The sequence below is a fragment of the Carassius auratus genome, chromosome 34, assembly GCF_003368295.1.
Source record: "Carassius auratus strain Wakin chromosome 34, ASM336829v1, whole genome shotgun sequence".
Taxonomy (NCBI): domain Eukaryota; kingdom Metazoa; phylum Chordata; class Actinopteri; order Cypriniformes; family Cyprinidae; genus Carassius; species Carassius auratus.
The window spans coordinates 20,070,358-20,082,411 of NC_039276.1; the positions used below are offsets into that span (position 1 = coordinate 20,070,358).

The window sequence follows — 12,054 nt, forward strand, 5'->3', positions numbered from 1 at the left end:
GTTCTGTATTGTATATACTATCCAATCATCATAGTTAAGAAAAAGAACAGATACATTCATGGACATTGACTCAAGTAAAATTTAAGTAGCTCATAAGAAAAGTACCCAACTGAAAACGAGATATTAAAAGATATTAAAGAAAACAACAGAGATGAAAATATACATAAATATAGCCATGAAAGAATGAAATAAAACTAAACAATAAAAATATGAGAATAAATATTAAAAAGATGTATATTGTGGAATTAAATATAGAACGTCAAAATGGTCAAAAATGGGTTCAAAATTGCATGATTATCTGTTGTGTGAGTAGCAGGGCCGTCGCTAGTGGGGTGAAAGGTGGTGACGATTATAGGGGCCCATGGCTGAGGGGGGTCCCTCAACGATCTCAACCGAAAAATATGATCAGGACAGTTGACGGGCCACTGCTGTCACGAATACGAACCCCGTGAGTCCCTCCAGAGGCCAGCAGAGGGCACCATCGCCCGAATACTGACACCTACAGGCATCCAAACACTCACTTACACTGATACTCACTACATTACCCAACAGCCCCGTACCTTGGACTGATCACCGGCCAGGTGTTCCATATCAGAGACTGCCATATAAGCCAGACCTTTGCGTCACCTCATTGCGAAGTCTTGTTTCTGCCACGGCTAACATTTCTGAGCGTTCTACCCTGTCTTGCTATCCCAGTTGCCAACCCTTGTTGTTTATCGATCCTAGAACCTTTGCTGCCTACCTTTGAACCCAGATTGTTATACGGACTGTGATACTTGCTGGTTACCCCGACCCACTGCTTGGTATTGACTACGATTCTGATATCTCTATTATACTGTGTTTGCTGATCCTGACCCTTCGCCTGTACGACTACGAGTGTTCTAATAAAAGCTTGCAAATGGATCCCATGTCGAGTCAGTCATCGTTACAGAAGACTTCGCCAGGACAAGATCCAGCAGCCTATGAACATCTCTGCACCAACCTGGCAGCTCAGGCAAGTCAGATCGCTGCTAATCAGCAACAGTTAAATCATCTTACCGCCGTCACGGAGGAATTGGTGAAGGCTATTCAGAATCTCCATAGTCCTGCTGTCACGACACCCGCGCCACAAGCGGCCGCCATTGCACATGCGGTTCCCACGCCCTCTCAGATTAACCCACGACTGGCTTTTCCTGAGAGATTCGACGGTGACCCTAACAAATGTAAAGGCTTCTTACTACAATGTTCGCTGTTTGTGGAACAACAACCCAGCGGAGAGGAATTATGATGTGGGTGATAGAGAACTGTTAGCCATGAAGGCAGCGTTTGAAGAGTGGAGACATTGGCTCGAAGGGGCTATTCATCCTTTCACCGTCTTTACGGATCATAAAAATCTGGAATACCTACGCTCCGCCAAGAGACTCAACCCACGCCAAGCCAGATGGTCCTTGTTCTTCTCCCGGTTCCAGTTCAATGTCACTTATCGCCCAGGTTCCAAGAATACTAAAGCCGATGCTTTGTCACGTATCCATGATGACGACCCTTCCATCTCAGTCCCCGAACGCATATTGCCCTTCCATGTGGTGGTTGCTCCCATCCAGTGGGATATCATGACTCTTATTGAACAACACAATTCACAAGAAGCACCACCAGCCGCCTGTCCACCGGATAAAACCTACGTACCTGCCCCTCACCGTGATCAGGTCCTGAGTCATATTCACTGTCTTCCTGCCTCTGGTCACCCCGGCATCACAGCCACACTCCATCTCCTCAAGAACCGCTTCTGGTGGGAGACCATTAACCCCGACACTATTAAATTCATTCAGAACTGTCAGACGTGTAACATGCACAAAACCCCTCGTCAACTGCCAGCTGGCCTCCTTCAACCTCTTCCTATCCCTCAACGACCCTGGTCACACCTTGCCATAGACTTCATCACAGACTTACCCCTATCCCAGGGTAACACGGTCATACTCACGATCATCGATCGATTCTCCAAGGCTTGTCGCCTCATACCCCTACCCAAACTCCCCACTGCTCTTCAGACCGCCGAACTCCTGTGTAATTGGGTGTTCAGGTTTTACGGCATACCTGACGACATCGTTTCGGATAGAGGTCCTCAGTTCACCTCTCGTTTATGGAAGGATTTCTTTCAAGCCCTAGGGGTCAACGTAAGTCTCACGTCTGGCTATCACCCCGAAGCCAATGGTCAAGTGGAACGCCTCAACCAGGAGCTCACTCGGTTCCTCCGCTCCTACTGCAGCTCCCATCAAGAGGACTGGTCTCGTTTTCTCCTATGGGCCGAATATGCTCAGAACTCCCTGATCAAGCCTTCCACTGGAATCACCCCCTTCAAATGCGTTCTAGGGTACCAACCACCCATGTTTCCCTGGTCAGGTGAACCCACCAATGTTCCCGCTGTTACTGATTGGCTTCAACGAAGCGAGGACACATGGAATCAGGCCCACGTACATCTTCAACAAGCTGTACGGCGCCTGAAGGAACAGGCCGACCGTCGTCGACGCCCTGGACACACTTACCAACCTGGTCAATGGGTCTGGCTGTCCACCAGAGACCTTCGGATGAGATTGCCATGCCGAAAGTTAAGTCCTAGGTACGTGGGTCCATTCAAAATCACACAACAAATCACTCCTGTGTCATTCCGCCTTGCTTTGCCTGACACATATCGTATTTCTCCCACTTTCCACATGTCACTGCTCAAGCCCGCTGCTGCCCCTGAGGAGGAGGGTGAGGGGAGGTCCCGTGAGCAGAGTCCCCAACCGGTTCAGGTGGAGAGCGAGGAGACCTATCAGGTGCGAGAGCTGCTTGATTCAAGACGTCGGGGACGAGTTCTCCAATACTTGGTTGACTGGGAGGGGTACGGTCCAGAGGAACATTCCTGGGTCAATGCCGAGGACATTCTTGACCCCAACTTAACCACTGATTTCCATAGAGAACATCCAGAGAAACCGGCCCCTCGACCTCGAGGAAGACCCCGACGTCGCCCTCCACCTCACGCCAGGAGGCGTTCGCAGGGAGGGGGCTCTGTCACGAATACGAACCCCGTGAGTCCCTCCAGAGGCCAGCAGAGGGCACCATCGCCCGAATACTGACACCTACAGGCATCCAAACACTCACTTACACTGATACTCACTACATTACCCAACAGCCCCGTACCTTGGACTGATCACCGGCCAGGTGTTCCATATCAGAGACTGCCATATAAGCCAGACCTTTGCGTCACCTCATTGCGAAGTCTTGTTTCTGCCACGGCTAACATTTCTGAGCGTTCTACCCTGTCTTGCTATCCCAGTTGCCAACCCTTGTTGTTTATCGATCCTAGAACCTTTGCTGCCTACCTTTGAACCCAGATTGTTATACGGACTGTGATACTTGCTGGTTACCCCGACCCACTGCTTGGTATTGACTACGATTCTGATATCTCTATTATACTGTGTTTGCTGATCCTGACCCTTCGCCTGTACGACTACGAGTGTTCTAATAAAAGCTTGCAAATGGATCCCATGTCGAGTCAGTCATCGTTACAACTGCTGCACGTCGTCATGAAAGCTTATCTTTTTCATGTGATTTTTAAGCCTTACCGGTTGTCAATTTAAACATTAAAGCATCCAAAAACAAGACGCGGAAAAGCTGAACAGAGTAGCTGGTTACTCTCATTATGTGTTCGGTGCACAAGAGAGAGAGAGAGACGCGTATCACGGACAGCGACACTGAACCGAGCTCTCTTCTGCGAAGTTCACATCGAAGTCCCTCCTGCATCTGAACGAACAAATACAAATCGCAGTTTGAACAAACAAAAAGATGTGAAAGAGCCCATTTCAGTACAACGGTGTTCTGGTGTTCAGGGCTCACGCAGACAAAGGCGTCTCAAAACGCTTGAACACTGAATTTGCTTCTTTTTGCTCTTGTGCCGACAAATACATACAAAATATGTCAAAATACCCACCTAGGAAAGTATGGTCAAAAAAAACTAGTGAAAGTAGTGAAAGTGAAAGTAAACAGTTGAGGAAAAAAATTATTTTGGATGCGTTCATCGTCTCTTAAAGTGACCTCGCCTAAAACAGCACCTTATAAAGCACCATGTATTGCTTATATGTTTATTTATTATTATTATTTTTTTTTGGGAATTGTTAATGCAACCTCACACCACAGTCTGAACAGAATGAAGCATTGCTTGGTAATTGGTCAACAAAGTGTTGATAGTTGTTTAAATATTGTCATAAACAGTTGGCTGTAGTTTTGGTTGATTGTAATGCGTTATATACATTCCTATAAAAGTTATGACATTATCAAGACAAATTTGTTCTGACACAGTTTAACTCTTAAGCAATAGCAAATAAAACTGTGGGCCTCAAACAGGGCCCACTGGAACAACCTTCACTGGGGCACCGCAAACCCCAGCTACGGCCCTGGTGAGTAGGATGCGTTTCACACAAGATCTGACAACTGGACAACCTTGGAATAATATATTGATGTGATTGTTCATGTAAGGAAGTAGGGCCATACAAAGTAACCGCTCTCCGCACCGCTTCGCTAAATATAGGCGCCTAGTCTATTTTTGACGGACGCGCGTCCAAGTCGCACCGGAAATACAAAATAAAAGTCAGAAATCCCTGTCAATTTCAAAAAAAAAAATAGACTAGGCGCCTATATTTAGAGACTTCTGGGAAGCTTCTGAAACGCGCTGCGTCGCAGCCGGTGTAAACACAAGCATTGACTAGAATGGGCGCGATCAGCTCCGGTAGCCGTGTCGCAGCCATAATGCGCCGCACATGTGTTCAGTGTAAATGAGGGGTGAGGGAGTTTAACAAAAGTGAAATCACAAAACGGGAGGAGGTGGGAGATGAGTGTGAAATACGTGAGAATCCCGGGAAAAACGGGAGTATTGACAGGTATGGACATGGCTGTATGTCACCTCTCACACTAAAATCCTAACTTTTAGAATGAAGAAAAATTCAATTGCACTCTAATTTAAAATATGTGCACTTGCTACTTAGAGTACTAAGATAGTACTGTGTGTTATAACTATGGGTTAAGCTAAGGTTTAGGGTAGGTTTGGAATTAGTACTTAGTTATAACCCGATTTTTGTAATTACAATTACAGGTACATAGTATGTAAATGCATAACATATTTGTAAATAAATTAATCACAAAACATGATCAAAATTTAGATATCAGAAGAATGCTAAGATTACTTGAGTTAATTTAACAAGAAAATACTGTTTCAGTCTTTGTGTTAATTAGCTGTTTCTTTGTAATTATTTGTGAAATGTACAAGCTGTGTGATTTTTTTTCCCCCAGTCCATATGGCTGATAAGATGACACATACATAATAGGATAAGATGAGGAGCTGCTCTGTGGTCATGACCATCTGTTCTCCATTTATATAGCCCCAACATCTACACCTGCTGTAGACTCCAGCTCCTCTGGATGAGCCATGACTTTCTTCATACACTTATCTCAACAGCACTCAAACATATACGACTGACTTTAGATCTGACTGGGGAAAGACAGCAGAAGAAGAGTTAATGAGTGAGGAGAGAGAGCACTGTATGATAATGGACCAACAAACAATACACAAAAGTTCGACATGTCTAATTTATCTAATAGAGTTATATAGTCTGTGGTTTCTAATTTGCTTGAGTTTTGTCTTCGTCATCTGGCGTCTTAAGTCTCACTATTACACAATGAAACAGAGAGAGACATCTGATCAGTGGCATGCTGAGATGTTGAGTCATTGTGAGAAGGATCAGATGACCCAGTATCTCTCAGCTTACAGACGCTTGTGGCCCTGATTAAAAAGGTGCATGTAGGGGCTTTTAGGATAGGAGATATATAAAAGATAGACTTTAAAATGATTCATTGTGATGTGAATGAAACATGGCGTTAGTCTGGGTTTATTTTCAGCATCATTTCCTGTAAATGCTTTGATAGTTTATGATAGCCTTGTGACGTGAAGCAGGGCAGGTGAGAGCTGTGGGAGAGGGGCGAGGCACACCTGTGCAAACACCCCAGACTCCAGACCTGTGTGTCGCAGGTGTTCCTCATTAACACCGGCCCCACCGGCCTCGCCCCTCTCCCACGGCGCCAACGATATCAGTGGAATCACTATACATTTTTCCAGCTGATGTAAAATAAAAACATCAGAAATAAATCCTGCTATAATAAGCTCGAGAGTTTTTGCCTTATAGTTATCATTCTTGGTGTTGAATGGGCCTTTATTCAGTATGTAGTCAGTTCAACCTTTTTATTTTTTTTTATTTTTTTCTCTGTTCGCATTTTCCAACATTCACTGTTATTCAGCATGTTCATCTTTATTTGGAGTTCAGAACTGTCAGATGGATCGGCTTCATTTCATACAATGAGATGAAATATGACATGCTCTACATAATAAACTCATACATATCAAACTTTTTAGTCATTGAAAAGTTGCTATAAAATATAAATAATAGATGAAAACATAAATAAAAAAAATAATGAAAATTAGAAAAGTTGGCAGTGTGACCATTTAAGCTGAAGTACTAAAATAACTATATATATATATATATATATATATATATATATATATATATATATATATATATATATGAAAAAATATGACATAAAATAATAGCTAATTTAAAATATTAATAAATATAATAAAAGTATATAAATATTACAAAAATAACACTGGTATAAATGTATATCTCATTCATTATTAAACTATACACACAGTAGAGACAAATAAATAAATATGTACATATTTACAGATTCATTATAAACGCATATTACATACGTCTGTGCACAACTCACAGACGTATTTCACCCTTCATCAGAATTCTGTGGCATTTTCAGTTTGCAAAAATAAGAGTAAAGGTCACAGGGATGATCTCTCGCTGCGACTGCAGCAGCTGCATCACCCTAGGGATGGTCCTGTTTGTGGGGAGGTCATGGCCTCGTGGCTAGAAAGTTTGACTCTTAACCCTAAGGTTGTTGGTTTGAGTCTCAGGTCGGCTGTACCACAACAGGTGCCCTTGAGCAAGCAACCCTCAACTGCTCCCCGGGCACCGCAGCATAAATGGCTGCCCACTGCTCTGGGTGTGTGTTCACAGTGTGTGTGTGTGTGTGTGTGTACTTTGTATGGGTTAAATGCAGAGCATGAATTCTGAATATGGGTCATCATACTTGGCTGTATGTCACGTCACATTGTCACTGTTCAGAATAAAAAGTTTAATGAGATAAGGGTTTGCGAGGCAAAAAGTGAGTGCATGCCTGGTGCCGGCCCACTTTTTTCCCTTTCCTCAGCTGGCCTTGCTGCGACAAAGCCAGGAAGAATCCTGTGCTGACGGAGGAGTATGTGTTGTAATGATTCTTCTCCATGTGCTCTTTAAACAGGCATTCGTTTGAGAACTTCTTCTACAACAAAAAATAGACATAATGTTATTGTTTACATATGCAAATGTGTCATTATTTCAGGATGCACTTGATAAGAATAGTAATTATTCCTTACAAATAGCCAAAATTACTATTATTTCACATAAGCGTAAGAATTAATTGTTGCACACAATCTACTACTTGGGTTGATACTTTTTAGTAAGTAAAAGGCTTTTTTTCTATAATTGTAAACATGTCCACCTTTAGGTCATGGTTCACGTATCTCTTTGTTGTCTATTTACTGTTTTTTTATGAATTAAACATGATAATAACTTTTATATTTTTAGTAATATTTCAAGATAAACATTTAGTGGACTGAAGCAACTTGATTAACCATATATATATATATATATATATATATATATATATATATATATATATATATATATTGGAAAACTCTTTATACAGTATGTGAGTATCTGATATGATTTTGATAAAGCTTTGGATAAATGTTTTTTTTTCATCTCTCAGTCATAATTGTATTGCATTGCATTATATGTTTTTCCCTGCAGAGCTTTGCTCATTAAACTAAGAAATCAAATATTATCCTACTAAGACATTATTGGGTGATGCAGAGTCACAACTGATATTATAGTTTATGTGCAGTCTCATTGTCAATAGTTTGCTATACTGTTATAAAGATCTCATTGATTTACATTACATATTACATTACTTTTAGTCCATTTTAATAACAACGTCTGTACCAAATTGCATATTTGTTTTTCAGATCAGGTTGGACCTTATGAGGCATAATGCATGATATGGCACCAAAACATACTCATGCATATTTCAGAAAATTGTATTTTATATTTTGTGCATAGGTTTAATAAACTGTAACATTACAAAGCATTAGATTTTTTGACTGGTTTCATATATCAGGCCTTACAGGCATAAATGTGATTCTGAGAAATGTAATGTTGTGTAACAGATGACCTTTCTCACCATTCCCTGTGCGATTCCCTCCGGATTCATGCACAAATATCGCTCGCTCTTCACACCACAGATACCCACTATGCCTGGCCTGACAGCAAACACTCTCAGCAAGCCTTAAAGACAAAAAGAGAATGAAGAAGAAATCATTACATAGAAATAAAATAAATGGGAATGATATAACGTACATTTATTCTGACAATTTAATATGTGCAAATCTCTGTAGAAAAAAGTTAGGTGAGTAAATCATACTGTACTCAGAAGGCTCGTGAACGCCCCAAACACTGCCGTTCATCACAATCTGAAGGTGGAAGCCAATCCCAACACGGCAATACAGGAGCTGATGTCGAGCTGGATTAGACCCCCCTATGACTGCTGGGATATTCAAAGAACAGTAATAATTTACATTTAAGAAATGTTGAACTATAGTTAGATGGTAAGATGGAGAACATCTGACATTGCACACTTCACTATTATATAGAAAAACAGTATGTGAAGAAAGTAGTATGTGTTTTTAAGATTCTATGAGGCCAATAGAAGAAGATTTGAGAATGAGAGAGAAGCAACACAGTATGGCGGATGTAGTGCGTCCAGATAACAGTCAAACTACACACATTCCTATTCTAGGAAACTTATTTAAACTGACTGTTTAACTTTTTTAACAGATACTAGGGAATTGTTTACTCAAACATGTACCAGAGTATGATTTTGGACACAGCCAGGGTGATAAGGCTGCCGAAGGTGGATATTTTGTAGAAATTTCTCATTGGTTAAAATATTGTTTTGAGATGAATATATTTATAATCAGTTGTTACTAACAAACTGGTTTGATTGTGTGCATGTTCTCTTGAACAGCTGCCTTGCTAACACACTTTATGCTATCAGCGAAAAGTTATCAGCATGCGTCACAGATCTGTCCTTGTGTCTTTGATTGCTGTAAACAAGACATGACCTGATGCACACTGCACACTGAAGCTCAGATCCTGTGTGAATGGCTATATGTGGCCACTAACATGTGTCACTGGTCTCAGTAACAGCACAATGCAGGGAGCATCAGTATGATCAGTATGATGATATATATATGTATATATATATATATGTATATATATATATATATATATATATATATATATATATATATATATATATATATATATATATATATAATTGAATATCATGCATATAAGTGACCAAACAAACTTTAGAACAAAATATAGGTATCAGAATAGCACACTACCATACTACACTTCATTTGCAAAATATTACAATTTATGTATGCATTTTATACCTGGATGACCTACTTTGACTTTTTTCAAATGTGCAACAAAATAGCAATAAATATATTGTGTACTACACAATATTCATTCAATAGTAATAGGTAAGATAGTATTTAATACCATATGCTGGTGCATTCATTCAGTTTTTAAGCAACAGATGGTGTTATAAATAGGCAGTAGATAGACAGCTGTCATGTGTTCAGCTCTTAAGCCACATTTGTCATCTGTGCTGCTCTGTGTAAAACTTATTTTAACAAAAATTATGGCCTACTATTAAGCTGCTAATACTAATAAAAAATTCATATAAAAAAGTACTGGGATTATTGCCAAATGCATGTACCGTACACACATTATTTTTGACACAGTGTCATGTGACACACAGAAACAGCCACTATGGTCATTCTCAGTCTTTCTGACACAAAGCCCCATGACTTTATTTAAAGACCCCATGACTTTTCCAGTGGTTCGTGATTTGATGGAAGATGACTAATGATAAAGATTTTAAATATATTTTGTAGTCTAAAAAACTATTTTAGAATTTGGCATAACAATAAATATGCATATTAAATTTTAAAAAGTAATTTATGTAACCATTCCAGGTTTAGAAATCACACTTTTGAAATTAGGCTACCTCATATATCTTATATATATATGAGATGGGGAATTTAAATCATGATTTTTAGCCGTTTTAGCTTATTGCAATGCTTTGTCTTAAATTTAAGTCACTTTTAGGCATCTTAAGGCCCAGTTAGAAGTTTCTTTGCAGAAGAAACACTTATGTACCATTTATTCAGGCAATGATGTATGAGATGCGGTGCTGTATTCTGAATACACTCACAGTAAAAGGACATTAAGGTGCAACAACTTTTACCATGTTAAATACTGAAAAAAAACAGCATGGTTTTGAGTTCTGTATCACTTTTTAATTTGGCTTTTAAACAATTTTAGTCCGAAATCACCATATTTACAAACATAACATAAATTAATTACAGAAAATTAGCAATACGAAATAATTAATTAAGTCTTAATGTGCTGTGATTAATCAACTATTTATTCTCTCTCTCTCTCTCTCTATATATATATATAAATATATAATATATACATGCATATATATTTGGATTAAAGATTCCCATGAATATTGAAAAAGGTGTTTTGAATGAACAAGCTGGTACAGATTTGATCTTACCTTTCTCTCTCATTTTCACATCCCTCATTGAGAGCAGCCACATGTGTCTCACGTGACTGGCCTGGTCACCTAAGGACTCGGTGTCTTCATCTGTGCAGTTACATCTTACACAAATTGACAGTATAACTGATATAAAGCATAAAAGCGTCCATATCCAGGAGAGAGGCATCAGGAACACAAATACGGCCTCCAGGTGAAGCTCTTTGACATGCTGTCGGCTCGTGACCGCACTGACACCTGTGAAACCGTCTCTGAGGCCCGGAGTGTCCTTCCTCAATCACCAGTGCTGTGACTGACTGATATATTGAAACTAAAGGAACATAATGTCCTGCACTCAGTGTAAACAAACTTCACTACACAGGGTCAGCGTGCCTCCGCTCATCATATCGCCATCCTTTATACATACATCATCTGCACTGATACATACTAGATGAACATTCAGAACAGATGCACACAGAGGACAGAACTATAACTAGAAGTATCTCTTCGCTCATGCACATTCATAGGTAATGACACAAGTGAATGTGTATGAATGAGAGCCTTAACTCGCTTCCATTTCAGTTATTGATTCATTTGCCTTTATTAACTTGACCTCAAAGCAGTGTTTCTGTTCAATTCTAAAACTAATAATGCACTACTACTAATAGTACAACTACTGTTGTTGATAACATAAAATACTTGCTAATATTGTATGCATTTTACTGTTCAGCAAAGGTTAACATGGAGAAAATGATTGCATTTCAAGTGTATCAACATTTATGTGGAAACTTGTTTCCGCCACAGAAAAAAAGAAAAAAAAGAAAACAATTTAAATGCAACTTTTTATTTCAGAATTCTTACCTTTTCTCATCATTTTGAGAAATATGTCATAATTGTGAGTTATGTCTCTCAGTTCTAAGAAAAATTCAAAAACACAGAATTATCATATTTTTTTCTTTCAATTTCAAGTTGATATCCCACAATTCTGACTTTTTTCTCTCTTAATTCTGAGTGTATATCTGATATCATTTTTTGCAATCGCAAGTTTACATCTTGCAAGTCTGACTTTATATCATATATTTTTCAGAATTGCAAGATGTTTCTCAGAATTGCCAGATATAAATCTGCAAGATATAAACTCGAACTCACACCACACTAGCACCCGTGAAGCCTCTCATATCTGAGGCCCTATATGAGTTTTGCAATTAATGTGTGATGATGGTTCCAATGAAGCCAGAAGAAATGAGATCAAAGTGGGTGGTAATAAAT

At 39.6% G+C, this 12,054-nt stretch overlaps 1 protein-coding gene across 1 annotated transcript; it reads right to left on the bottom strand.

The window, feature by feature from the left end:
- Positions 1-6,675: 6,675 nt before the first annotated feature.
- Positions 6,676-9,396, bottom strand: fgf9 (fibroblast growth factor 9). The gene is made up of 3 exons (XM_026219041.1): positions 8,596-9,396; positions 8,356-8,459; positions 6,676-7,395 (listed from the first exon to the last, which is right to left on the bottom strand). Exons 1-3 carry the CDS (start codon positions 8,636-8,638, stop codon positions 7,210-7,212), a joined length of 333 nt encoding a protein of 110 aa, XP_026074826.1. The 5' UTR covers positions 8,639-9,396; the 3' UTR covers positions 6,676-7,209.
- Between the last annotated feature and the right edge of the window lie 2,658 nt (positions 9,397-12,054).

What these genes read in the sequence shown, in the direction of transcription:
- fgf9 (XM_026219041.1), bottom strand. Translation starts at nt 8,638, where the DNA reads ATGAACGGCAGTGTTTGGGGCGTTCACGAGCCTTCTGAGTACA. An exon ending in TCACGAGCCTTCTGAGTACA is followed by an intron (nt 8,460 to 8,595) that starts GTATGATTTACT and finishes TTTGTCTTTAAG; the next exon opens with GCTTGCTGAGAGTGTTTGCT. An exon ending in AGGGAATCGCACAGGGAATG is followed by an intron (nt 7,396 to 8,355) that starts GTGAGAAAGGTC and finishes TTTTTGTTGTAG; the next exon opens with AAGAAGTTCTCAAACGAATG.